The following is a 26,848-nucleotide window of genomic DNA, read 5'->3' on the forward strand; positions in this document are numbered from 1 at the left end:
TGGTGACAAAGGGGTGACCCTGGTGACACCGCAGGACCCTGGTGACAATGGGGTGGCAGTTGGTGACACTCAGAGGCGCAGGTGGGGCACGGCCCTGGTGACACTGCAGGACCCTGGTGACACGGTGACACGGTGATACTGGTGACACTCAGAGGCGCAGGTGGGGCACAGCCCTGGTGACAATGGGGTGACACGGTGACACCGCAGGACCCTGGTGACACGGTGACATGGTGGCACTCAGAGGCACAGGTGGGGCACAGCTCTGGTGACAATGGGGTGACCCTGGTGGCACTCAGAGGCGCAGGTGGGGCACGGCCCTGGTGACACAGTGACACGGTGACACTCAGAGGCGCAGGTGGGGCACAGCCCTGGTGACACAGTGACACGGTGACACGGTGGCAGTCAGAGGCGCAGGTAGGGCACAGCTCTGGTGACACCGCAGGACCCTGGTGACAATGGGGTGACCCTGGTGGCACTCAGAGGCGCAGGTGGGGCACAGCCCTGGTGACATCGCAGGACCCTGGTGACACTGCAGGACCCTGGTGACACAGTGACACGGTGGCACTCAGAGGCGCAGGTGGGGCACGGCCCTGGTGACACTGCAGGACCCTGGTGACACGGTGGCACGGTGGCACTCAGAGGCGCAGGTGGGGCACAGCCCTGGTGACACTGGTGACACTCAGAGGCGCAGGTGGGGCACGGCCCTGGTGACACGGTGACACTCAGAGGCGCAGGTGGGGCACGGCCCTGGTGACACCGCAGGACCCTGGTGACAATGGGGTGACCCTGGTGACAGTCAGAGGCGCAGGTGGGGCACAGCCCTGGTGACACGGTGACACCGCGGTCAGAGGCGCAGGTGGGGCACGGCCCTGGTGACACAGTGACCCTGGTGACACTCAGAGGCGCAGGTGGGGCACAGCTCTGGTGACACTGGTGACACTCAGAGGCGCAGGTGGGGCACAGCCCTGGTGACACGGTGACACAGTGACACGGTGGCACTCAGAGGCGCAGGTGGGGCACGGCCCTGGTGACAAAGGGGTGACACTGGTGACACTCAGAGGCGCAGGTGGGGCACAGCCCTGGTGACATCGCAGGACCCTGGTGACATGGTGACACGGTGACATGGTGACACTCAGAGGCGCAGGTGGGGCACAGCCCTGGTGACATCGCGGAAGAACGGGTGGCTCAGGGCGGCTTTGGCTGAGATTCGCTTGTTGGGATCATAGTGCAGCATGTGCTGGGAGAGACAATGGGGATAAATAAATAATGGGGATAAATAAATAATGGGGATAAATAAATAATGGGGATAAATAATGGGAATAAATAATGGGGAAAATGGGGAAAATAGTGGGAAAAATGGGAAAAATAATGGGGAAAAATAATGAGAATAATGGGAAATATAATGGGGAAAATAATGGGAAAAAATGGGAAAAATAATGGGGAAACAATGGGGAAATAAATAATGGGAAATAATGGGGAATAAATAATGGGGAAATAAATAATGGGAAATAATGGGGAATAAATAATGGGAATAATAGGGATAATGGGGAATAAATGGGAATAAATAATGGGAATAATGGGGGTAATGGGGAATAATGGGGAAATGATGGGGAAAATAGTGGGGAATAAATGGGAAATAATGGGGAATAAATAATGGCGAAATAAATAATGGGAAAAAATAATGGGAATAATGGGGATAATGGGAATAATGAGAAATAAATAATGGGAATAATGGGGATAATGGGGATAATGGGAAATGATGGGGAATTAATGAGGAATAATGGCGAAATAATTGGGGAATAAAGGGGAATAATGGGAATAATGGGAATAATGGGAAATAATGGGGATAATGGGGAATAATGGGGAAAAATAATGGGAATAATGGGAAATAATGGAGATAACAGGAATAATGGGAATAATGGGAAATAAATAATGGGAATAATGGGGAAATAATGGGGAATAATGGGGGAATAATGGGGAATATAATGGGGAAATAATGGGAATAAATAAGGGGAATAATGGGGAAATAATGGGGGAAAATGGGAATAATGGGGGAAAAAGGGGAAATAATGGGGAATAATGGGGAAATAATGCGGAAATAATGGGAATAATGGGGAATAATGGGGAAAAAGGGAAAAATGGGGGAAAAAGGGCGAAATGGGAAAATGGGAAAAATGGGGTTTAGTGGGGTGGAATTATCCCCCAGAACCCAGCTGGGGGAAAATGGGGGAAATTGGGGAAAAAATGGGGGAAAAATGGGAAAAAAGGGAGAAAAAATGGGGAAAAAGGAAGGAAAAAGAGGGAAAAGGGGGAAAAAAGTGAGAAAAAATGGGGAAAAAAGTGGGAAAAAAGAGGGGAAAAGGGAGAAAAAATGGGGGAAAGTGGAAAAGAGGAAGAGTGTGGAAAAAAGTGGAAAAAATCAGGAAAAAAGCAGGAAAAAAATGGGAAAAAGTGGGAAAAAAGAGGAGTGGAAAGAAGTGGGGAAAAGTGGAAAAAAGCAGGAAAAAAGTGGAAAATAAAGAAAAAAGTGGGAAAAAGAGGAAAAAGAGGAAAAAGTGGGAAAAAGTGGAAAAAAGTGGGAAAAAGTCAGAAAAAAGGCGGAAAAAAGTGGGAAAAAAGAGGAAGAGTGTGAAAAAAGTGGAAAAAAGGAAAAAGGAGGAGTGTAAAAAAAGTGGAAAAAGCAGAAAAAAGGAGGAAAAAAGTGGAAAAGAGCAGGAAAAAACTGGAGAAAAGCAGGAAAAAAGCAGGAAAAAAGTGGAAAAAAGACCAAAAAAGGGGGAAAAAAGCAGGAAAAAAGCAGGAAAAAAGGTGGAAAAAAGGAGGAAAAAGTGGAAAAACTCAGGAAAAAAGGAGGAAAAAAGTGGAAAAAAGGAGGAAAAAAATTGGAAAAAAAGGAGGAAAAAAAGTGGAAAAAAGCGAGGAAAAAAGAGAAAAAAAGTGGGGAAAAGCAGGAAAAAAATGAGGAAAAAAAGCCAGAAAAGAGTGGAAAAAAGACCAAAAAGTGGACAAAATTGGAAAAAAAACAGAAAAAAGGTGGGAAAAAAGCAGGAAAAAAGCGAGGAAAAAAGACAAAAAAGCAGGAAAAAACCAGAAAAAAAGTGGGAAAAAAAGCAGAAAAAAGACAAAAAAGTGGGGAAAAAACAGAAAAAAGGTGGAAAAAAGGCGGAAAAAAGCAGGAAAAAAAGCAGGAAAAAAGCAGAAAAAAAGCAGAAAAAAAGCAGAAAAAAAGCAGAAAAAAAGCAGAAAAAAACCAAACCAAGTGTGACAAAGCAGTCAAACCCCCCAAAACCCCCCAAAACCCCCCTTTACCGCCAGCAGCTTGCGGCCCTCCTCGTCGAGCGGCGGCAGCACCTTGGCCAGGTCCTGGCGCGCCCAGCGGGGGAAGGTGGGTTTGTAGTCGGGCAGGGAGGACACGCCTGGCCAGAGAGACTCGTCTGGAGTGCCCAGAGTGCGGAAAATGCGGAACAGCTGGTCGATCTCCGAGTCACCCGGGAACAGGGCGCGGCGCGTGATCTGCGACACAGGGGACAGTCAGGGACAAGGGACAGGGGACAGGGGCAGGGACAGTCAGGGACAGGGATAGTCAGGGACAGAGACAGGCAGGGACAAGGGGACACAGGGGACAGGGACAGTCAGGGGGACACAGGGACTGATCTCCGAGTCACCTGGGAACAGAGCGCGGTGAGTGATCTGGGGACACAGGGGACAGTCAGGGGGACACAGGGGACAGGGACAGTCAGGGATAGGGACAGGCAGGGACAGGGACAGTCAGGGGGACAGTCAGGGAGAGGGGACAGGGGACAGGGACAGGCAGGGGGACACAGGGACTGATCTCTGAGTCACCCGGGAACAGGGCGCGGTGAGTGATCTGGGGACAGGAGGGGACAGTCAGGGATAGGGGGACACCGGGGACATGGGGACACCGGGGACACAGGGGACAGGGACAGTCAGGGACAGGGACAGTCAGGGACAGGGGACACAGGGACAGTCAGGGGGACACAGGGACTGATCTCCGAGTCACCCAGGAACAGGGCGCGGCGCGTGATCTGGGGTGGGGACAGGGGACAGGCAGGGAGAGGGGGACAGGCAGGGGACACAGGGGACAGGGACAGGGGAACACCAGGGACATGGGGGTCAGGGGACAGTCAGGGGGACACAGGGACTGATCTCCGAGTCACCCGGGAACAGAGCGCGGCGAGTGATCTGGGACAGTCAGGGACAAGGACAGGGGACAGGCAGGGGACACAGGGGACAGTCAGGGATAGGGGACAGGGGACAGGCAGGGGACAGTCAGGGACAGGGGACAGTCAGGGACAGGGGACAGGGACAGTCAGGGACAGGGGACACAGGGGACAGGCAGGGGGACACAGAGACTGATCTCCGAGTCACCCGAGAACAGAGTGCGGCGAGTGATCTGGGGACACAGGGACAGTCAGGGACAGGGACAGGAGACAGTCAGGGGGACACAGGGGACAGGGCATAGTCAGGGACAGGGACAGTCAGGGGACACAGGGACTGATCTCCGAGTCACCCGGGAACAGAGCGCGGTGGGTGATCTGAGGTGGGGACAGGGACAGTCAGGGGACAGGGGACAGGGACAGGCAGGAGACAATCAGGGACAGGGGACACAGGGGATAGGGACAGGGGGACACAGAGACTGATCTCCGAGTCACCCGGGAACAGGGCGCGGCGAGTGATCTGGGACAGTCAGGGACAGGGACAGGGGACAGGCAGGGGACAGTCAGGGACAGGGGACAGTCAGGGACAGAGACAGGCAGGGACAGGGGACAGGGACAGTCAGAGACAGGGACAGTCAGGGGGACACAGAGACTGATCTCCGAATCACCCGGGAACAGAGTGCGGCGAGTGATCTGGGGACACAGGGGACAGGGACAGGGACAAGGACAGGGAACACAGGGGACAGGGACAGTCAGGGGACACAGGGGACAGGGGATAGTCAGGGACAGGGACAGGGACAGTCAGGGGACACAGGGACTGATCTCCGAGTCACCCGGGAACAGAGCGCGGTGAGTGATCTGAGATGGGAACAGGGACAGTCAGGGATAGGGACAAGCAGGGACAGGGGGACACCGGGGACATGGGGGACAGGGGACAGTCAGGGGACAGTCAGGGGCACACAGGGGACAGGCAGGGGACAGCCAGGGGACACAGGGACTGATCTCGGAGTCACCCAGGAACAGCACCTGGCAATGGAGCTGGGGGACAGAGGGGACATGGGGACACCCTCAGGGGACACAGGGGACATCCCCAGGGGGACAACAGAGCCTGGTGAGTGATCTGGGGGGACAGGGGACAGTCAGGGGACAGTCAGGGGACAGGCAGGGGGACAGGGGACATCCCTACAGGGACAGGGGACACCCAGGGGACACAGGGGACACCCAGGGGACACCCAGGGGACACAGGGGACAGTCAGGGGGACAGGGGACACCCAGGGGACACCCAGGGGACACAGGGATGGATCACCTGGCAAGGGATCTGGGGGGACATGGGGACAGTCAGGGGACATCCCCAGGGGACAGGGGACACCCCCGGGGGGGTCTGAGGGGACACAGGGGACACCCTGAGGGACCCCTGAGACCCCCTGGGGACCGCTTGGGGACCCCAAAGCCACCTCAGGGGGGTCTGGGGTCACCCAGGGTCCCAAATGTCACCTGGGGGGGTCTGGGGTCACCCAGGGGGACCCTAACGTCACCTCAGGGGGGTTTGGGGACATTCTGGACACCCCAAAGCCACCTGGGAGGGTCTGGGGTCACTCAGGGGACTCCAATGTCACCTCAGGGGGGTCTGGGGACATCCTGAACACCCCAAAACCATCCCAGGGAGCTCTGAGGTCACCCGAGGTCCCCAACCCCGCCCTGTCCCCTCCCCCCGATGGTTTCCTGTCCCCTCCCCCCCGGAAGCTGAGGTCACCCTGTGACGTGGGACAGGCAGGTCACGGGGTGTCCCCTCCCCCCCACCCCCACAATGTCCCTTTGTCCCCCCAGGGTCACCCCAGGGCTGATGACGTCACTGCGGGGGGGGCTGGGCGTCCCCAGTGTCACCTCAGGGGGGTTTGGGGACAGCTAGGACACCCCCAGGGACCCCAGTGTCACCCCAAGGGACCCCAGTGTCACCCTCAGGGACCCCAGTGTCACCTCAGGGGGGGTCTGGGCATCCTGGGTGTCCCCAATGTCACCCGGGGGATCTCAATGTCACCCCAGGGACCCCAGTGTCACCCCATGTCACCTGCAGTGTCACCTGTGTGTCACCCTGATGTCACTGTGTGTCACCCTGATGTCACCGTGTGTCCTCCTGTCACCCCAATGTCACCCCAGTGTCATGCCAATGTCACCATGTGTCCCTGCAGTGTCCCTGTGTGTCACCCAATGTCCCTGCAGTGTCCCTGTGTGTCACCCAATGTCCCTGCACTGTCACCTGTGCATCACCCTAATGTCACCCCAATGTCACTGCACTGTCATCCTGCTGTCACCCCAGTGTCACCCAATGTCACTGTGTATCGCCATGTGTCACCCCGATGTCACCCCAGTGTCACCCAATGTCACTGTGTATCGCCATGTGTCACCCTGATGTCACCCACTGTCCCCATGTGTTACCTCAATGTCACCGCAGTGTCACCTGTGTGTCACTCTGATGTCACCGTGTGTCCTCCTGTCACCCCAATGTCACCCCAGTGTCATGCCAATGTCACCATGTGTCCCTGCAGTGTCCCTGCGTGTCACCCAATGTCCCTGCACTGTCACCTGTGTATCACCCTAATGTCACCCCAATGTCACTGCACTGTCATCCTGCTGTCACCCCAGTGTCACCCAATGTCACTGTGTATCGCCATGTGTCACCCTGATGTCACCCACTGTCCCCATGTGTTACCCCAATGTCGCCGCAGTGTCACCTGTGTGTCACCCTGATGTCACCGTGTGTCCTCCTGTCACTCCAACGTCACCGCAGTGTCACCCTGATGTCACCCCAGTGTCCCCACAATGTCCCCATGTGTCACCCCAGTGTCCCCATGTGTAACCCAATGTCTCCGCACTGTCCCTGTGTGTCACCCAATGTCCCCAGTGTCCCCTTGTGTCCCTTCAGTGTCCTTATGTGTCACCCCAGTGTCCCTACGGTATCCCCATGGTGTCCCCACAGTGTCACCCAATGTCCCCTTGTGTCCCCATGTGTGACCCCAATGTCCCCCCAATGTCACTCCAATGTCCCTGCACTGTCCCCATGTGTCACCCCAGTGTCCCTGCAGTGTCCCTGTGTGTCCCCGCAGTGTCCCCATGTCACTGTGTGTCACCCCAGTGTCCCCCCAATGTCACCATAATGTCCCCTTGTGTCCCTGCGTGTCACTGCAATGTCCCCACACTGTCCCTGTGTGTCACCCCAATGTCCCCACAGTGTCACTCCATGTCCCCACAGTGTCCCCATGTGTCCCTGTCACTCACCATCTCAGCGAAGATGCAGCCCAAGCTCCAGATGTCAACAGCTGTACTGTAGTACTTACAGCCCAGCAGGATCTCGGGGGCACGGTACCACAGCGTCACCACCTGGGGACATTGGGGACATTGGGGACACCCTGACACCAACCAGGGAACCCCACAGGTACCACAGCGTCACCACCTGGGGACATTGGGGACACCATTGGGGACAGTGTGAGATCCCACAGGTACCACAGCGTCACCACCTGGGGACATTGGGGACATTGGGGACATTGGGGACAGCATGAGAGATCCCACAGGGAACCAGGGAACCCCACAGGTACCACAGGGTCACCACCTGGGGACATCGGGGACACCATTGGGGACATTGGGGACACCCTGACACCAACCAGGGAACCCCACAGGTACCACAGCATCACCACCTGTCACCAGAGAGGGACATCGGGGACATCACTGGGGACATCATTGGGGACAGTGAGGGATCCCACAGGTACCACAGGGTCACCACTTGGGGACATCATTGGGGACACCCTGACCCCCACAGGTACCACAGGGTCACCTGTGGTGAGTCAAGGGACTCCAGTGTCACTCTGGGGAGGTTTGGAGCCCCAAATCCCCCCGAATCCCCCTGAATTCACCCCAAAATCCCCGAAAATCCCCCCAAATCCACCCAAAACTCCCCAAATCCCCCTCGAATCCTACCCAAATCACCCTCAAACCAACCCAAATTCACCCTGAATCCCCCCAAAGCCCACCTCATGAGTGTAGATCCTCACAGGCACCCCAAAAGCACTGGAAGGGTTCTGAGACCCCAAATCCACCCCAAATCCCCCCAAATCCACCCCAAAGCCCACTCAAACCACCCCAAACGACCCCAAATTCACCCCAAATTGCTTCAAATCCCCCCTAATTCACCCCAAATCCCCCCAAATTCACCCCAAATCACCCCAAATCCCCCTCTAACCACCCCAAAGTCCCCCAAATCTACTCAAAATCACCCCAAATCCACCCCAAATCCACCTCAAATCCCCCCAAAGTCACCCCAAATCCCCCCAAAGCCCACCTCATGGGTGTAGGTCCTGACAGGCACCCCAAAAGCCCTGGGGTTGTTCTAAACACCCCAAATGCCCCCAAAAACACCCCAAATGCCCCTCAAATCCACCCCAAATCCCCCTCAAACCAACCCAAATTCCCCCAAATCCCCAAAGCCCACCTCATGAGTGTAGATCCTCACAGGAGCACCCCCAAAAGCCCTGGAAGGTTCTGAGACCCCAAATCCACCCCAAATCCCTCCAAAATCCCCCTCTAACCACCCCAAATTCACCCCAAATCCCCCAAATTCACCTCAAATTCACCCCAAATCCATCTCAAACCATCCCAAATCCTCCGAAATCCCCCTCAAACCACCCCCAAGTCCACCCAAATCCCCCAAATCCACCCCAAGTCCCCCAAATCCACCCCAAAATCACCCCCCAAATCCCCCAAACCACCCCAAATCCCCCAAGCCCACCTCATGGGTGTAGGTCCTGACAGGCACCCCAAAGGCCCTGGCCAGCCCGAAATCCGCCAGCTTGATGGCTCCCTCGGCGTTGATGAGCAGGTTTTGGGGTTTCAGGTCGCGGTGCAGAACCCGGTGGGCGTGACAGAACGCCAGGCCCTGCAGCAGCTGGAACAGGTAGCTCTGGGGACAGTGGGGACAGTGGGGACACAGGGTGACATTGGGAACAGACCCCCCAGGATCCCCCCGGGGTGACATTGGGGTCTCCAGGGTGACATTGGGGTAACCAGGGTGGGTTTGGGGTCACATTGAGCATGGCAGAACGCCAGGCCCTGCAACAGCTGGAACAGGGAACTCTGGGGACAGTGGGGACAATGGGGACACAGGGTGACATTGGGGACAGTGGGGTCAGAACCCCCTGGATCCCCCCAGGGTGACATTGGGGTCCCCAGGGTGACATTGGGGTTACGGTGAACGTGACACAACGCCAGGCCCTGCAGCAGCTGGAACAGGTAGCTCTGGCGACAGTGGGGACAATAGGTGACATTGGGGTCAGACCCCCCAGGATCCCGTCAGAGTGACATCGGGGTCACAGTGATATTAGGGTCCCCAGGGTGACATCGGGGTCACCAGGGCAGGTTTGGGGTCACAGTGAGCATGGCAGAATGCCTGTCCTGCAGCAGCTGGAACAGGTAGCTCTGGGGACAGTGGGGACACAGGGTGAGACTGGGGTCAGACCCCCCAGGATCCCCCCAGGGTGACATTAGGGTCCTCAGAGTGACACTGGGGTCACCAGGGTGGGTTTCGGGTCACGGTGACATTGGGTCCCCAGGGTGACATTGGGGTCACAGTGAGCATGGCAGAACGCCAGGCCCTGCAGCAGCTGGAACAGGTAGCTCTGGGGACAGTGGGGACAATGGGGACACAGGGTGACATTGGGAACAGACCCCCCAGGATCCCCCCAGGGTGGCATTGGGGTCCTCAGGGTGACATTGGGGTCACCAGGGTAGATTTGGGGTCACATTGAGAATGACAGAGCACCAGGCCCTGCAGCAGCTGGAACAGGTAGCTCTGGGGACAGTGGGGACAGTGGGGACACAGGGTGACATTGGGGTCAGACCCCCCAGGATCCCCCCGGGGTGACATTGGGGTCTCCAGGGTGACATTGGGGTCCTCAGAGTGGGTTTGGGGTCACATTGAGCATGGCAGAACGCCAGGCCCTGCAACAGCTGGAACAGGGAACTCTGGGGACAATGGGGACAAGGTGACATTGGGGTCAGTGGCATCAGAACCCCCAGGATCCCCCCAGAGTGACATTGGGGTTTTGGGGTCACAGTGAATGTGACAGAAGGCCAGGCCCTGCAGCAGCTGGAACAGGTAGCTCTGGGGACAGTGGGGACACAGGGTGACATTGGGGACACTGGGGTCAGAACCCCCTGGATCCCCCCAGGGTGACATTGGGGTCCTCAGAGTGACACTGGGGTCACCAGGGTGGATTTGGGGTCATGGTGATATTAGGGTCCCCAGGGTGACATTGGGGTGACAGTGAGCATGGCAGAACGCCAGGCCCTGCAGCAGCTGAAACAGATAGCTCTGGGGACAGTGGGGACAATAGGGACAGGGTGACATTGGGGAGAGTGGGGTCAGAACCCCCTGGATCCCCTCAGGGTGAGATTGGGGTCCTCAGATCCCTTAGGGTGACATTGGGATGTCCTTTGGGATATGCCCATGGTGGCCCTAGATCCAGGGCCACCCTCAGTGTCCCCCCAAGAGGGTTTAGGGTCCCCAGGGGATTTAGGGTCCCCAGGACCATTTGGGGTCCCCAGGAACATTTGGGGTCCTCAGGAACATTTGGGGTCCTCAGGAACATTTGGGGTCCTCAGGACATTTAGGGTCCCCAGGATATTTGGGGTCGCCGTGTCCAGCCCACCTTGATGAGGGGCAGCGCGATGCCGCTGAGGGACGAGGAGTCCATGAACTTCTTGAGGTCCTGGTGGAGGAACTCGAACACCAGGTAGAGCTTGTTCTCCGTGTGGATGACATCCAGCAGCCTGGGGACATGGGGACAGCGTTGGGGACATGGGGACAGCACTGGGGACATGGGGACAGCACTGGGGACAGCACTGGGGACAGGGACAGGGACATGGGGACAGCACTAGGGACAGCACTGGGACATGGGGACAGCGTTGGGGACAGCAGGTAGAGCTTGTTCTCCGTGTGGATGACATCCAGCAGCCTGGGGACATGGGGACAGCGTTGGGAACAGCACTGGGGACATGGGGACAGCTTTGGAAACAATACTGGGGACACGGGGACAGCGTTGGGGACAGCACTGGGGACATGGGGACACGGACAGCAGGTACAGCTTGTTCTCCGTGTGGATGACATCCAGGAGCCTGGGGACACGGGGAGTGTTGGGGACAGCGTTGGGACATGGGGACAGCACTGGGGACAGCATTGGGACACGGACGCAGGTACAGCTTGTTCTCCGTGTGGATGACATCGAGGCGCCTGGGGACTTGGGGACAGCCCAGGGGGCTCAGGGGGACACCATAGGCAGAGGGTGTCCCAAGGCCACAGGGACACCATGGGGACACCATGGGGACACCATGGGGACACCACAGCCATGGGGGTCCCACAGCCACAGGGACACCATGGGGACCCTCATGGCCACAGGGACACCATGGGGTCCCACAGCCATGGGGACATCACGGGGACACCACAGACCTGGGGGTGCCATTGCCATGGGGACACCACGGGGACCCTCATGGCCACAGGGACACCATGGGGACATCATGGGGACACCACAAACCTAGGGTCACATGGCCACAGGGACACCATGGGGACACCACGGACCTGGGGGTCCAACGGCCAAGGGGACACCACAGAGCTGGGAGTTCCAAAATCATGGAGACACCACAAGGACATCACGGGGACACCACAGACATGGGAACACCATGGGGACACCACAGGCAAGGGGATTCCATGGGGACACCAAAGACTTGGAGGTCCCACAGCCATGGGGACATCACAGACTTGGAGGCCCCACTGCCATGGGGACACCCCAGGGACCCCCACGGCCACAGGGTTTGTCACGACCACAGCTCCTCCTGGGGACCCCCAAGTCCCCCCAAGCCACCCAAAGCCCCCCAGGACCCCAAATCCCCCAACTCACTTGACGATGTTGGGATGGTTGAGCTCCTTGAGCAGCGAGATCTCCCTGATGGCAGTGCTGGGGACACCCTCGGTCTCCCTGCGGGGACAGCGGCGACAGCATGAGCCCGGGGACACCCCGAGACCCCCGTGCGACACCCCGGGACCCCCCGAGCCCCCCACTCACGTGTCCAGGCGGATCTTCTTGAGCGCCACCACCTCCCCTGTCACCTTGTTGCGCGCCTTGTACACCACGCCGTAGGTCCCCTCGCCGATCTTCTCCACCTTCTGGAAGTTCTCCATGGGGACACCGCGGGGACACCGCGCCGGGGACAGGGGGTGGCCCTGGGGTGGCCCGGGGGTGGTCCCGGCGGTGGGGGTGGTCCCGGGGAGGGATATCCGGGCTGGGGGTGGGGCGCGGGGGTGTCCCCGGTGGTGGCAGGGAGGTGTCCCCGCGGTGTCCCCGGGAGGCTCGGGGCTGTCCCCGCGGTGTCCCCGGGAGGGTCGGGGCTGTCCCCGCGGTGTCCCCGCGGTGTCCCCGGGAGGCTCGGGGCTGTCCCCGCGGTGTCCCCGGGGGTCCCGGGGGGTATATCCGGGGTGGGGGTGGGGCAGCGGGGCCGTGCCGGCGGGGCGGGGGGGTTGCCCCGGGGGTGTCGCGGGGAGGGTCGGGGTGTCCCTGGGTGTCCCTGGGTGTCCCCGGGGTGTCCCTGGGTGTCCCCTGGGTGTCCCCGGGGGTCCCTGGGGGTCCCGAGCGCGGCCGCCGCCTCCCCCCGGCGCGCCAAAGCCGCGGCGGCCCCGCCCGCTCCGCTTCCCGCCTTCCGCCGGCCACGCCCACCGCGCCGCCGCCCATTGGCTGAGCCACCCGCTGCGTCACGCGCGACGCGGGAGATCCCTTAAAGAGATAGCGACACCACCGGGAGCGGGAGCGGGGATTGGGATCGGGACATTGGGGACAGGGACAGGGGCAGGGACAGGGACAGGGACAGGGACAGGGACAGGGGCAGGGACAGGGACAGGGACAGGGACAGGGGACAGGGACAGGGGCTGGAATAGGGACACTGGGGACAGGGGATTGGGATCGGGACATTGGCGACAGGGACTGGGATAGGGACCGGAACCGGGAATTGCCATCAGGACACGGACAGGGACAGGGGATTGGGATCGGGACACTGGGGACAGGGGGTTAGAATAGGGACAGGGACCGGGAATAGGAGCAGGGACAGGGACAGGGACGGGGAGAGGGACAGGGGGTTGGAATAGGGACACTGGGGACAGGGGATTGGGATCGGGACATTGGGGAGAGGGACAGGGGGTTAGAATGGGGACAGGGACAGGGACAGGGACCGGGAATAGGAGCAGGGACAGGGAGAGGGACAGGGGGCTGGAATAGGGACACTGGGGACAGGGGATTGGGATAGGGATATTGGGGATAGGGACAGGGACAGGGGCAGGGACCGGAGATGGGAATCGGGACATGAGGGTCGGGGACCGGGCTAGGGACCGGAACCGGGGACTGTGATCAGGGCACGGGCAGGGACGGCGACCGGGGATTGGGATAGGGACACTGGGGACAGTGATCAGGGACAGGGACAGGGACAGGGACAGGGACAGGGACAGGGACAAGTACAGGGACAGGGGATTGGTATAGGGACAGGGTCAGGGACCGGAGCCGGGGATTGCGATCAGGACAGGGACAAGGACAGGGACAGGGGATTGGTATAGGGAGAGGGACCGGAGCCGGGGATTGCGATCAGGACAGGGACAGGGACCGGGGACCGGGAATTGGAACAGGGACAGGGACCGAGACCAGGACCAGGACCGGGATCGGGATCGGGCTAGGGCTGGAACCGGGACGGGGACCGGACCGGGATGGGTATAGGGATGGGATCGGGACAGGGACACCGCCGGCTCCGGCCCGGATCCTTGTCCAGCGGCCGGACCGGGGCGGCACCGGGGCCGGGATGAGGGTCGGCACCGGACACCGGACACCGGGAGAGGCCCCGGGGCAGCGCTGGCTCCCAGGCGGCCGCACGGGGGGCACACGGGGGTCACGGGGAGCAGCCCCGGGGCTCGCCGGGGGTCACGGGGCTCGCCGGGGGTCACGGGGCTCGGCGTGACCCACGGCACGGTCCGACAGGAGCGGCTGCACGGCCGGGGACAGCCCGGGGGGACACGGGAACGGCCGGAACGGGAATATCGGGGACACCCGTGTCACCCACCGGGATCGGGGACTACCTGTGACATTGTGTCACCCACCGGGATCGGGGTCCCTCCATGTCACCAATCGGGATCGGGGACCCCCCGTGTCACCCACCGGGATCGAGGACCCCCTGTGCCATCAGATCGAGGTTCCCCAGTGTCACCCACCGGGATCGGGGACCCCCCATGTCACCAACCGGCATCGGGGACTCCCTGTGACATTGGGATCCCCTTGTGTCACCCACCGGAATAGATGTCCCCCTGTGCCATCAAATCGGGGTCTCCCAGTGTCACCCACCGGGATCGGGGTCCCTCTATGTCACCAACTGGGATCGGGGTGCCCCTGTGACATTGGGGTCCCCCTGGTGTCACCAACCGGGATTGGGGATCCCCCATGTCACCCACCAGGACTGAGGACCCCCTGTGCCATTGAGGTCCCCCTGTGCCATCAAATTGGGGTCCCCCCGTGTCACCCACCGGGATCGAGGTCCCCCCGCCTATCAGTGTCCCCCCGATGTCCCCCTGCGTGTCCCCACCCCCCGCCAGTGTCACATTGGGGTCCCCTGTTGTGCCAACCCCGGGGGCAGGGTTGGGGACTCCTTTTGAGCCACTCCGGGGTCCCCCGAAAGTGACAGCCCGGGGGTCCCCCGCGTGTCCCCCCGAGCCCCCCGCGACCCCCAAATCCACATCCCTGGGGTCACCACGGGCCGGGAACGGGGGGCGTTCACCCCCAAATCACTTCCGGAGTCCCCGTGTCCCCCGAAATCCCCTCCTGGATCTGGGGGTGTCCCCATGTCCCCCCAAACCCCTCCTCGAGTCCCCATGTCCCCCCAAAATCCCTCCCGGATCTGAGGGGGTTCCCATGTCCCCCCAAATAACGTCACCGAGCTCGGAGGTGTCCCCGTGTCCCCCCAAACCCCCACCTCGAGTCCTGATGTTGCCCCCAAACTCCCTTCCGGATATGGGGGGCTCCCCGTGACCCCCCAAATAACGTCACCGAGCTCGGAGAGCTCCCCGAGACCCCCAAACCCCCCCCTCGAGTCCCGGTGTCCCCCAAACCCCCTCCTGGATCTGGGGGGGTTCCCATGTCCCCCCAAATAATGTCACCGAGCTCGAAGGTGTCCTCGTGTCCCCCCAAACCCCCTCCTGGATCTGGGGGCGTTCCTATGTCCCCCCAAAAAAGTCACCGAGCTGGGAGTGTCCTCGTGTCCCCCAAAAGCCCTCCTTCGACTCCTCGTGTCCCCCCAAAAGCCCCTCCCGGCCCCGGGGGGCTCCCCGTGACCCCCAAACCCCCTGCCCGAGCTCGGAGGGCTCCCCGAGACCCCCAAACCCCCACCTCGAGTCCCGGTGTCCCCCAAACACCTTCATGGATCTCGGGGGGTTCCCGTGTCCCCCCAAATATCACCGAGTTGGGGGTGTCCCCGTGTCCCCCCAAACCCCCTGCTCTCCGATCTGGGGGTCCCCGTGTCCTCCCCAAACCCCGTCTCGAGTCCCCGTGTCCCCCCAAACCCCCACCACGAGTCCTGATGTTGCCCCCAAACTCCCTTCTGGATATGGGGGGCTCCCCGTCACCCCCCAAACCCCTCCCCGAGCTCGGAGGGCTCCCCGAGACCCCAAAACCCTCTCCTGGACCCCCTATGTCCCCCCCAAACCCCTCCCCGACTCTTCATGTCACCCCGAACCGCCCCCGGCCTCGGGTGGCTCCCCGTGTCCCCCAAACCCCTCCCTGCCCCGGGCTCGTGACCCCCGAACCTCCCGGAGTCCATGTCCCCCCAAACCCTCCTTGACCTCCAAATTCCCCCAAACCCCCTCCTTGACCCCCATGTCCCCCGAACCCCACCCGGATATGGGGAGCTCCCCGTGACCCCCAAACACCTCCGGGAGTCCCTGAGACCCCCAAAACCCCTTCCCGACTCCCCACGTCTCCCCAAACCCCTCCCGGCCCCGGGGGGCTCCCCGTGACCCCCCAGCCGCTCCGGGCAGCCCCACACCGTGTGACCGGAGCCGCACACGCGTGGCCGCACGTGGGTGAGGGGTGGTCCCACCTCCGGCCCCCCTCTTTGGGGTGGTCCCATGCAAATTGCGCCCCTTTTTCTGTCGCCCTGCCCGGCCGCGGCGCCTCTGCCCCGGCGGTGCCCAGCGAGCGGGGACACGGCGCCTTTGGGGACAATGAGGGGACTCGGGGCCATCGCGCTTTTGGGGACACTGCTGGTGCTGGCCCAGGCTCAGCGGCGTGAGTGGGAGTTTGGGGGGTTTTTGGGGGGTTTTGGGGGGTTTTGTGGGGGTTTTGGGGGGTTTTTGGGGTTTTTGGGGGGTTTTTGTAGGGTTTTGGGGGTTTGGGGCGCAGAGCGAACCCTGCGGGAAGATGGGTTGTACCCCAATAATCCCCTTTGGGGTCGTTTTGGGGTTTTGTGGGGTTTTTATGGGGTTTTGAGGTATGGGGTGCAGAGCGAACCCTGCGCGGAGTTGGGCTGTGCCCCAATAATCCCCTTTGGGGTCGCTGTGGGGTTTTGTGGGGTTTTTTTGTGGAGTTTTTTGTGGGGTTTTGGGGGTTTTTATGGGGTTTGGGGTTTGGGGTGCAGAGCGAACCCTGCGGGGAGATGGGCTGTACCCCAATAATCCCCTTTGGGGTCGCTGTGGGGTGGCTGGGGGTTTTTTGTGGAGTTTTTGGGGGTTTTTGTGGGATTTTGGGGTGTGGGGTGCAGAGCGAACCCTGCGGGAAGATGGGTTGTACCCCAATAATCCCCTTCGGGATCGTTGTGGGGTTTTGTGGGGTTTTTATGGGGTTTGGGGGTTTGGGGTGCAGAGCGAACCCTGCGCGGAGATGGGTTGTACCCCAATAATCCCCTTTGGGGTCGCTGTGGGGTGGCTGGGTTGGGGACACTGCGGGGTGGGGTTTGGGGTCTCCATCCCCCTGGGAATGGGGGACAGGGGACATTCCGGGAGTGGGGTTTGGGGGTCTCCATCCCTCTGGGGTGCTCCCTACAAATGGGGGGACCCCGTTTTGCTGAGGGAGGGGGAGCTGGCAGCCCCCCGAAAATGGGGACAGGGACAGGGGAACCCTGGTGAGTGAGGGGACAAGGAGGGACCTTTCAGACCCCTGAAATGAGGGGGACAGGGGGGACCCGAGACCCCGACAGCGGAGGACATGGGGGGACATTTCAGCCCCTTTGGAAGGGGGACATGGGGGACTTGCAGACCCCCGAAAATGGGGGACATGGGGGACCTGGCAGCACCCTAAAAGTGGGGGATATAGGGGACCCTTGTGACAGGGGGGACGAGGAGGGACCCCCGAAAATGGGGGGACATGTGGGACCTGGCAGCACCCTAAAAGTAGGGGACACTGGGGGTCCCGCAGCCCCCCGACACTGGGGGTCCCGGCAGCCCCACATGAGTGGGGGACACTGGGGGATCCTTGTGACAGGGGGGACGAGGAGGGACCCCCGAAAATGGGGGGACATGGGGGACCTGGCAGCACCCTAAAAGTGGGGGACAGGGGGGACTTTGCAGCCCCCGGTTCTGGGGGTCCCCGTTAGTGGGGGACACTGGGGGTCCCGCAGCCCCGGTTCTGGGGGTCCCGCAGCCCGGGTTCTGGGGGTCCCCGTTAGTGGGGGACACTGGGGGTCCCGCAGCCCCGGTTCTGGGGTCCCGCAGCCCCGGTTCTGGGGTCCCGCAGCCCCCGCTGGGGAGTCTCGGCTCTCTCCCCGCCCCGTCCCGTCCCCTCGCAGCCCCGCCGCGGCTCAGCTGAGCGTCACATGCCAGAGCTTTGGGGCGCCATGTGATGGCTTTGCCCGCGCGCCTTGGCCACAGCTCCGTCACGAGGCCGTGGTTGTCCCCACGGGGTCCCCACGGGGTCCCCACGGCCGGGGGGACACGGCTGGACACGCCGGGGTGGGGGGCTGGCGGAGCTCTGAGAGAGGGGGACGTGGGGGACATTGGGGAACCTGGTAGAGCCCTGAAACCGAGGGACGTGGGGGACATTGGGGACATTGGGGACATTGGGGAATCTGAGAGACCCCTGAAATTGGGGGACATTGGGGACATGGGGGACATTGGGGAATCTGAGAGACCCCTGAAATTGGGGGACGTGGGGGACATTGGGGACGTTGGGGAGCCTGGCAGAGCCCTAAAACTGGGGGACATTGGGGACACTGGGGACATGGTGAATCTGAGAGACCCCTGAGAGCTGAGGACATGGGGGTCCAGGCAATGTCCTGGCAGTGGGGGACATGGGGGACCCTTGAACGCGGGGGGCACAAGGGGGACATGTGGGGCCTGGCAGACCCCAGGGAGGGGGTGGGCGTGGGGGGACCCTGCAGCCCTGCGTGAGGAGGGGACAAGGGGGACATGGCAGTGTCCTGAGAGCTGGGGGGACATGGGGGGACCCTGGAACGTGGGGGGACATGAGGGACCGGCCAGACCCCTGAGAGCTGGGGACAAGGGGGACCTGGCAATGTCCTAAGAGCTGGGGACAACGGGGACCTGACAGACCCCTGAGAGCTGGGGACATGGAGGGACCTGACGATGTCCTGAGAGTTGGGGACATGACTGACCCTTGAACGGGGGGGACATGGGGGACCTGGCAATGTCCTGAGAGTTGGGGACAAGGGGGACCCGGCAGCCGCTGATCGCGGGGCACGGGTGTTCTTGTCCCTGTCCCCTGTCCCTGTTCCCTATCCCCTGTCCCTGTCCCCTCTCCCTGTCCCTGTCCCTGTCCCTGTCCCTGTCCCTGTCCCTGTCCCCGTCGCTGTCCCCAGGAGCGGCTGGCCGGAGCCGTGGCCGCAGCCAGTCCCCGTGGCTCGGTCGCCCAGCGCCGTTCCGCAGCTGGAACTCGGGGCTCTACCGGCCCTGGCAGGAGGGGACGCGCGACTGCTGGCGAGGTGAGTGCCACACCGCCCCGGGGGGCCACCGGCGGCTCCGGGCTGTCCCCGAGCCCCTCACCCTGTCCCCGAGCAGGCGGCGATGTCACCTTCGACATCAGCAACGACGCTCCCACCATGGCTGGCGCCGAGGCTACCTTCTCCATCGCGCTGCGCTTCCCGGGCAACCAGACGGTGCTCCCCGATGGCCGCGTGGTATGGAGCCAGAACTGCACCGTTAACGGTGAGAGATCCCCAAAAAACCCCCAAATCCCGGCCCGGGAGCCGCGGGCAGCCCCTGACGGTGTGTCCCCGCAGGAACGCGCGTGGCGCGGGGCGAGCCGGTGTTCCCGGAGCAGCCGGACGCGGCCGGAGCGTTTCCCGACGGGCAGCCGCTGCCGCGGGGCAAGCGCGGGAAGTTCGTCTATGTCTGGTGGACGTGGGGTGAGCGCGGGGCGGGGCTGTCCCCAAAAGGGGTTGGGGTGGCACTGGGGTGGCACTGGGATGGCTGAGGTGGCAGTGAGGCCAGGGTGTCGCTGGGGTGTCCCCAGGGTGGCACTGATGGTGCTGTGGTGGCACTGACCCTGAGCTGTCCCCAGGGTGGCACTGACCGTGCTGTGGTGGCACTGACCCCAGACTGTCCCCAAGGTGGCACTGACCCCGCTGCGGTGGCACTGACCCTTCTGCGGTGGCACTGACCCTGAGCTGTCCCCAGGGTGGTGCTGACCTCACTGCAGTGGCACTGACCCTTCTGTGGTGGCACTGACCCCAGAGTGTCCCCAGGGTGGCACTGACCCTGCCCCGGTGGCACTGCCCCACTGCAGTGGCACTGACCCTTCTGTGGTGGCACTGACCCCAGGCTGTCCCCAAGGTGCCACTCACCCCGCCGCGGTGGCACTGCCCCCCTGTCCTCATGGTGTCACTGACCCTGCCCCGGTAGCACTGCCCCACTGACCCCGCTGCGGTGGCACTGCCCCTGTTGTGCTGTCACTGACCCCGCTGCGGTGGCACTGTCCCAACTGCCCCCTCTACAGAGGCACTGACCCTGCCCCGGTGGCACTAACCCCGCTGCGGTGGCACTGCCCCGCTGTCCCCGTGGTGTCACTGCCCCCGGGGCGGTGTCGCTGTCCCCGCTGTCCCCATGGTGGCACTGTCCCCATGGTGTCACTGACCCTGCTGTCCCTATGGTGGCACTGCCCCATCGTCCCTGCTGTGTCACTGACTCTGCCGCGGTGTCACTGACCCCGTGGCGATGCCGCTGTCCCTGCTCTCCCCATGGTGGCACTCACCCTGGGGCAGTGTCACTGACCCCGGGGCGGTGTCGCTGTCCCCGCTGTCCCCATGGTGGCACTGTCCCCATGGTGGCACTGACCATGGGGCGGTGTCACTGACCCTGTGGCGGTGTCGCTGTACCCGCTGTCCCCATGGTGGCACTGACCCGGTGTCGCTGTCCCCGCTGTCCCCGTGCTGTCACTGACCGCGGGGCGGTGTCGCTGTCCCCGTGCTGTCACTGACCGCGGGGCGGTGTCGCTGTCCCCGCTGTCCCCGTGCTGTCACTGACCCTGTGGCGGTGTCGCTGTCCCCGCTGTCCCCAGGGCGCTACTGGCAGGTGGTGGACGGGGCGATGTCGCGGCTGACGGTGGGCACCGCCGGGGTCCCGCTGGGCTCCTACACCATGGAGGTTGTTGTTTATCACTACCGCGGCCGCCAGAAGTTCATCCCCATCGGCCACGGCAGCACCCAGTTCAGCATCACCGGTGGGGCATGGCATGGGGCGGGAATGGGGAAATGGGGTGGGAATGGGGAAATGGGGAAAAATGGGGTGGGAAATGGGGCGGGAATGGGGCGGAAATGGGTGGGAAATGGGGTGGGAAGTGGGGAGAAATGGAGGGGAAATGGGGTGGGAAATGGGGGGAATGGGGGAGAAATGGGGTGGGAAATGGGGCAGGAAATGAGAAATGGGGGAAATGGGGTGGGAAATGGGGCAGGAAATGGGGCAGAAAATGGGGTAGGGAATGGGGGAGAAATGGGGTGGGAAATGGGGGGAAATGGGGTAGGAAATGGGGAGAAATGGGGTGCGAAATTGGGGGGAAATGGGGTAGGAAATGGGGGAGAAATGGGGCGGTGGGATATGGGGCGGTGGGGAATGGGAAATGGGGCGGTGGGTGTTGGGAAATGGGGCGGTGGGGAATGGGGTAATGTGCAATGGGGCAGTGGGTGCTGGGGCTGTAGGTGACATTGGGTGCAGGTGACACTGGGTACTGGCACTGCAGGTGACACCGGCTGCTGGCACTGTCGGTGACAGCCTGGCAGTGGCAGCAGCTCCCCAAGCGCTGTCCCCCTCTGGCCGTGTCACCCCGCCCTGGCCGGCAGTGACCACGCTGTCCCCTCCCTGTCCCCTCCCTGTCCCCTCTCTGTCCCCCAGACCAGGTCCCGTTCGCCGTGGACGTGTCGCAGCTGCAGGACGCGGTTGTCGCCGACGGTCGCTTCGTGCGGAACCGCGCGGTGGCGTTCACGGTGCGCCTGCACGACCCGAGCCACTACCTGCGCGACGCCGACGTGTCCTACTCGTGGGACTTCGGCGACCAGAGCGGCACGCTGATCTCGCGCAGCGCCACCGTCACGCACACCTATCGCGACATCGGCTCCTTCTCGGCCAGCGTGGTGCTGCAGGCTGCCATCCCGCTGAGCCCCTGCGGCCCCACGGCTGGCCCGTCACCCTCGCAGGGTCCCACGGCTGCCACCGAGCCCGCGGCCACCACCCCTGCCGGGGGACAGAGCACGGCGGCGGCGGCCAGCACGGGTGAGGGGCCGGGGGGGTGACATGGGGGTGACAAGGGGGAGACCCGGGGGGTGACACGGGGGACACCGGTGGCCGGTGGGGACCCCGATCCCGGTGGGTGACACGGCACAGGAGACCCTGCTGGCACCCGGTGGGTGACACAATGTCACAGGGAGGTCCCGATCCCGGTGGGTGACACGGCACGGGTGGTCCCCAGTCCCGGTGGGTGACACGGGGGGACCCCGACCTGATGCACCCGGGGGGGTCCGGGGGTGGCCCACAGTGAGGTGGCCCCGGTGTCGCCCCCTCTCCATAGGGTGTGGCCGCAGTGTCCCTCTCGCCCCACAGTGTCGCCCCGACCCCGCGGTGTCTGTGTGTCCCCAGTGTCCCCTAAGCACCCCCAACCCGGACTCTGGGGGTCCCAGGGTGTCCCGCGGTGACCCCAAACCCATGGTGACCCCAAAGCCACGGTGACCCCAACCCCGCTGTCCCCGCAGCTCCCGCAGCCTCCGGGGAGCCCGCGGAGCCCACCGGGGGGTCGGCGGTGGACCCCTCGGACCCCGCGGTCACCGAGCCCGCTGTCCCCGTTGTCACCGAGCCCTCCGCCGCCACCGATCCCGCTGTCACCGCCGCCGCCGAGCCCTCTGTCCCCGCTGTCACCGAGCTCTCGGTCCCCTCCGCCACCGACCCCGCGCTCAGCACCGCCGCCGCCGCCACCTCCTCGGTGTCCCCCGCTGTCGCCACAGCCGCCGGCGACACGCCGGTGACCGCCGTGCCCTCGGAGGGGACAGCGGCTGCAGGTCGGTGCTGGCCCGGGGCGGGGGTGGCGGCGGGGAGGGGACAATGCCGGGCTGTCCCCAGGGCTCGGTGTCCCCCTGTCCTTGCCCAGCGTCCTCCGTGTGTCCGGCAGGTGCGGCGACAGACGGAGCGGCGGGTGATGTCACCGCGGCAGCCACAGCTGGAGCCACAGCTGGATCTGCCGTCGATGCCACAGCTGCAGCCACAGCTGGATCTGCCGTAGATGCCACAGCTGGAGCCACAGCTGGATCTGCCGTCGATGCCACAGCTGTGGCCACGCTGGGAGTCACGGTGGATGTCACCGCCGGAGCCACCGCGGGAGCCACGGCCGTGTCCCTGGCCGCTGCCACACCCGGGGCCACAGCTGGAGCCACACCCGGGGCCACAGCTGGAGCCACAGCCGCAGCCACAGCCGCAGCCACCGCCCAGCCGCTGGCACTGGTCAAGCGGCAGGCTCCGGCCGAGGACTCTCCCGGCTGTGTCCTCTATCGCTATGGCACCTTCGCCACCCAGCTGGACATTGTCCGTGAGTCCGGGGGGAGTCCCGGGGGGTCTCGGGGTGTCCGGTGAGGGCTGTCTGGGGGGTCCCGGGGGGTCTTGGGGTGTCCCGGAGGGTCCCGGGGTGTTTCCGGGGGATCTCCGTGGGTCCCGGGGGGTCCCGGGGGGTCTCAGAGTGTCCGGTCAGGGCTGTCCGGGATGTCCCTGGGGGTCTCGGGGTGTCTGCTCAGGGCTGTCCGGGGGGTCCCGGGGATTCCCGGGGGTCTCGGGGGGTCCCGGGGGGGTCTCAGGGTGTCCGGTCAGGGCTGTCCGGGGGGTCCCGAGGTGTCCCCTCAGGGCTGTCCGAGGTGTCCCGGGGTGCCCCGGGGGTCTCGGGGTGTCCCCTCAGGGCTGTCCGGCCCCGCTGACCACCCCACGGCACCCGGCAGAGGGCATCGAGAGCGTGGCCATCGTGCAGGTGGTGCCCGTGGTGCCCGAGGGCAGCGGCAGCAGCGTGGAGCTGACCGTGACCTGCGAGGGCGGGTGAGTGGCGACAGCAGCGACAATGGGGACAACGGTGACAATGGGGACAATGGGGACAATGGGGACTACGGGGACAACGGCGACAATGGGGACAATGGGGACAACGGGGACAATGGGGACAACGGCGACAATGGGGACAACGGGGACAATGGGGACAATGGGGACAATGGGGACAATGGGGACAACGGGGACAACGGGGACAATGGGGACAACGGGGACAACGGCCACCCCGGGCGTGTCCCCCGCGCTGAGCGCCGCTCCCGCAGGCTGCCCGAGGAGGTGTGCACGGTGGTGGCGGACGCCGAGTGTCGCACGGCGGAGGCGGAGTCGTGCTCGGCGGTGTCGCCGTCGCCGGGCTGCGAGCTCGTGCTGCGGCAGGACTTCAACCGCTCCGGCCTCTTCTGCCTCAACGTGTCGCTGGCCAACGGCAACGGGCTGGCCGTGGCCACCACCCGGGTGGCCGTCGGAGGTGCGGCAGGGTGACAAGGGGGCTGGGAGGGAGGGGCGGGGGGTGGCGCTGAGCTGGGGGAGGTGACAAGGACAAGGTGACAGGGTCCGGGGGATGTCCCTGGCGGGACTGAGCTGTCCCTGCCCTGTAGGAGGTGGCACAGGGTCACACAAGGTGACACAGGGTGACAGGGTCCGGGGGATGTCCCTGGGTGTCCCTGGTGGGACTGAGCTGTCTCTGTCCCAGCGGCAGTGACAGAGACACGGTGACAAGGTTCGGGATGTGTCCCCAAGGTGCCCTGGGTGGGACTGAGCTGTCCCTGTCCCGGCGGAGGTGACAAGGACAGGGTGATAGTGTCCGGGGGCTGTCCCCGTTGTGTCCCCGCGTGGGACTGATCTGTCCCCGTCCCGGCGGAGGTGACAGGGACAGGGTGACAGTGTCCGGGGGCTGTCCCCGGCTGTCCCTGGCTGTCCCCGGGCGGCACTGAGCTGTCGCTGTCGCTGTCCCCAGGAGCCGCTCAGGCCAGCGGCCGCACCACGCTGTTCGTGGGACTCGTGCTGGTGGCAGCAGCGCTGGGCACGGCAGCCTTCACCTACAGGTAGAGAGGGGACAGCGGCGACACCGCGGCGACACGCGGGGGACATGGCGGGGATATGGCGGGAGGTGGCTCAGGGGGTGAGGGGACTGTGGGGACACCGCGGGGACACGATGGGGACATGGCAGGGGCATGGCGGGGGGTGGCTCGGGGGGTGAGGGGACAGCGGGGACACCGCGGGACACACGGGGGACATGGCGAGAGGTGGCTCAGGGGGTGAGGGGACAGCGGGGACACAACGGGGACACGGCGGGGACACAGCAGGGACACCCAGCCCATGGGATGGGGTGACACTGTGGGGTGGGGGGACATTATGGGCTGGGGGGACACTGGGGACACATCCCGTGGGGAGGGGACACTGTGGGGTGAGGGACAGCAGGGACACTCCCCATGGGGTTGGGGACACTGTGGGGTTGGGGACACACTGTGGGGTTGGGACATTTCCTATGGGTTGGGGTGACATTCCATGGGGCCGGGAGGGACATCAGGCCCACTCCTATGGGGTTGGGGACACTATGGGGTTGGAGTCACTCCTATGGGTTTGGGGACGCAACATGGGGTGGGAGGGACATCAGGGACACTCCCTATGGGGTTGGGGACACTCTATGGGGTTGGAGTCGCTCCCTATGGGATCAGGGTCACTCCTATGGGGTTGGGGACACTCCTGTGGGGTTGGGGACACACTATGGGGTTGGGTGACTCCCTATGGGATTTAGGATACTCTCATGGGGTTGGGGACACACTATGGGGTTGGGGTCACTGCTATGGATCAGGGTCACTCCGGGATTGGGGTCACTACGGGATTGGGGTTACAATGGGGTTGGGGACAATATGGGACTGGGATTACTCTTATGGGGCTGGGGTCACTCCTATGGGGTTGGGTGACTCCCTATGGGATTTGGGACACTCTTATGGGGTTGGGGACACACTATGGGATTGGAGTCACTCGCTATGGGATCAGTGTCACTCCTATGGGGTTGGGGTCACTCCGGGATTGGGTTCACTACGGGGTTGGGGACAATATGGGACTGGGATCACTCCTATGGGGCTGGGGTCACTCCTATGGGATTTGGGACACTCCTATGGGATTGGGGACACACTATGGGGTTGGGGTCACTCCCCTGGCTCAGCGCCACCCCAACCTGTCCCCTGTCCCCAGACGAGTCAAGTACACAGCGCTGGCCGCTCCCCCCGCGCCCCCCCGGCCCCGCGGCTGGCTGTCCCCAAGTGTCGCCGTGCGGCTCCTGCAGCGCGCGCTGGGCGGGGCCGGGGGTCCCAGCGGCGAGAGCAGCCCCCTGCTCCGGGGACACTCGGTGTAGAGACCCCTCCCCAAACCCCCCCGCGCCCCCCGGCCTGGCCCGAGCCCCCAGGACCCCCCCGGGGCCGAGGGGACACCGCTGGTGGCCGAGGGGACACCGCGAATAAAGGCTCGGCTGGCCGCTGGCTCTGCGTGATCTGAGTGTTGGGGGGTCTGGGGGGGTTTGGGGGTCCTGGGAGGGTTTTGGGGGTTTTTTGGGGGTCTGGGGGGTTTGAGGTGTTCTGTGTGGGTTTTGGGGGTTTTCTGGGGTTTGGGGGTGTCCTGGGAGGGTTTTTGGGTTTTTTGGGGTTCTGGGGAATTTTAGGAGGATTTGGGGTCCTGGGTGGGTTTTTGGGGGTCTGGAAATTTAGGGGAATTTCCGGGTTCCTGGGAGCTCTGAGGGGTTCTGGGTGGCATTTGGGGTATCCTGGGGGTCTGGGGAGTTTGGGGTCCTGGGAAGGTTTTGGGGTTTTTTGGGGGTCTGGAGGAATTTTTGGGGGATTTTCGGGGTCCTGGGTGGTTTTGGGGTTTTTGGGGGTCTGGAGTTTGGGGATTTGGGGGTCCTGGGAGGGTTTTAGGGGGTCTGAGGAATTTAGGATTTTCGGGGGTCCTGTGGGTTTGGGGGTTTTTTAGGGGTCTGGAGGAATTTTGGGGGGGTTGGAGTTCCTGGGTGGGTTTTGGGGAGTCTGGGGAATTTTTGGGGGATTTGGGGGGTCCTGGATGGGTTTTTGGGGTTTGGGGGTGGTTTGGG

General features: G+C 63.0%; 3 protein-coding genes across 7 annotated transcripts; 2 read left to right on the forward strand and 1 right to left on the reverse strand.

The window, feature by feature from the left end:
• Positions 1-787: 787 nt before the first annotated feature.
• On the reverse strand, positions 788-13,265 carry LOC146420525 (cyclin-dependent kinase 2). 3 transcript variants are annotated; one of them, XM_085048173.1, is made up of 9 exons: positions 12,602-12,963; positions 12,287-12,569; positions 12,122-12,199; positions 10,877-10,997; positions 8,959-9,129; positions 7,455-7,556; positions 3,310-3,513; positions 1,115-1,237; positions 825-869 (listed from the first exon to the last, which is right to left on the reverse strand). In XM_085048173.1, the coding sequence occupies exons 2-8, from the start codon at positions 12,400-12,402 to the stop codon at positions 1,133-1,135; spliced, it is 897 nt and encodes a 298-aa protein (XP_084904299.1). In that variant the 5' UTR covers positions 12,403-12,569; positions 12,602-12,963; the 3' UTR covers positions 825-869; positions 1,115-1,132. The 3 variants fall into 3 exon arrangements, with proteins under 3 accessions (XP_084904297.1, XP_084904298.1, XP_084904299.1); XM_085048171.1 differs by lacking the exon at positions 825-869 and adding an exon at positions 788-821 and having other exon boundaries at positions 12,287-13,264; XM_085048172.1 differs by having other exon boundaries at positions 794-856; positions 1,145-1,237; positions 12,287-13,265.
• On the forward strand, positions 8,996-26,243 carry LOC146420526 (melanocyte protein PMEL-like). 3 transcript variants are annotated; one of them, XM_085048167.1, is made up of 12 exons: positions 8,996-9,123; positions 19,056-19,178; positions 19,255-19,401; positions 19,476-19,601; positions 20,753-20,914; positions 21,583-21,960; positions 22,437-22,739; positions 22,850-23,263; positions 23,664-23,757; positions 24,024-24,226; positions 24,716-24,803; positions 25,960-26,243. In XM_085048167.1, exons 3-12 carry the CDS (start codon positions 19,296-19,298, stop codon positions 26,117-26,119), a joined length of 2,034 nt encoding a protein of 677 aa, XP_084904293.1. In that variant the 5' UTR covers positions 8,996-9,123; positions 19,056-19,178; positions 19,255-19,295; the 3' UTR covers positions 26,120-26,243. The 3 variants fall into 3 exon arrangements, with proteins under 3 accessions (XP_084904293.1, XP_084904292.1, XP_084904291.1); XM_085048166.1 differs by lacking the exon at positions 8,996-9,123 and adding an exon at positions 10,833-10,960; XM_085048165.1 differs by lacking the exon at positions 8,996-9,123 and adding an exon at positions 16,410-16,531.
• Positions 13,574-15,337, forward strand: LOC146420527 (uncharacterized). The gene is made up of 4 exons (XM_085048163.1): positions 13,574-13,579; positions 13,979-14,307; positions 14,345-15,114; positions 15,187-15,337. The coding sequence occupies exons 1-3, from the start codon at positions 13,574-13,576 to the stop codon at positions 14,928-14,930; spliced, it is 921 nt and encodes a 306-aa protein (XP_084904289.1). The 3' UTR covers positions 14,931-15,114; positions 15,187-15,337.
• Positions 26,244-26,848: the final 605 nt, after the last annotated feature.

The sequence above is a fragment of the Lichenostomus cassidix genome, unplaced genomic scaffold (assembly GCF_008360975.1).
Source record: "Lichenostomus cassidix isolate B80296 unplaced genomic scaffold, HeHo_3.0 HiC_scaffold_867, whole genome shotgun sequence".
Classification (NCBI taxonomy): Eukaryota; Metazoa; Chordata; class Aves; order Passeriformes; family Meliphagidae; genus Lichenostomus; species Lichenostomus cassidix.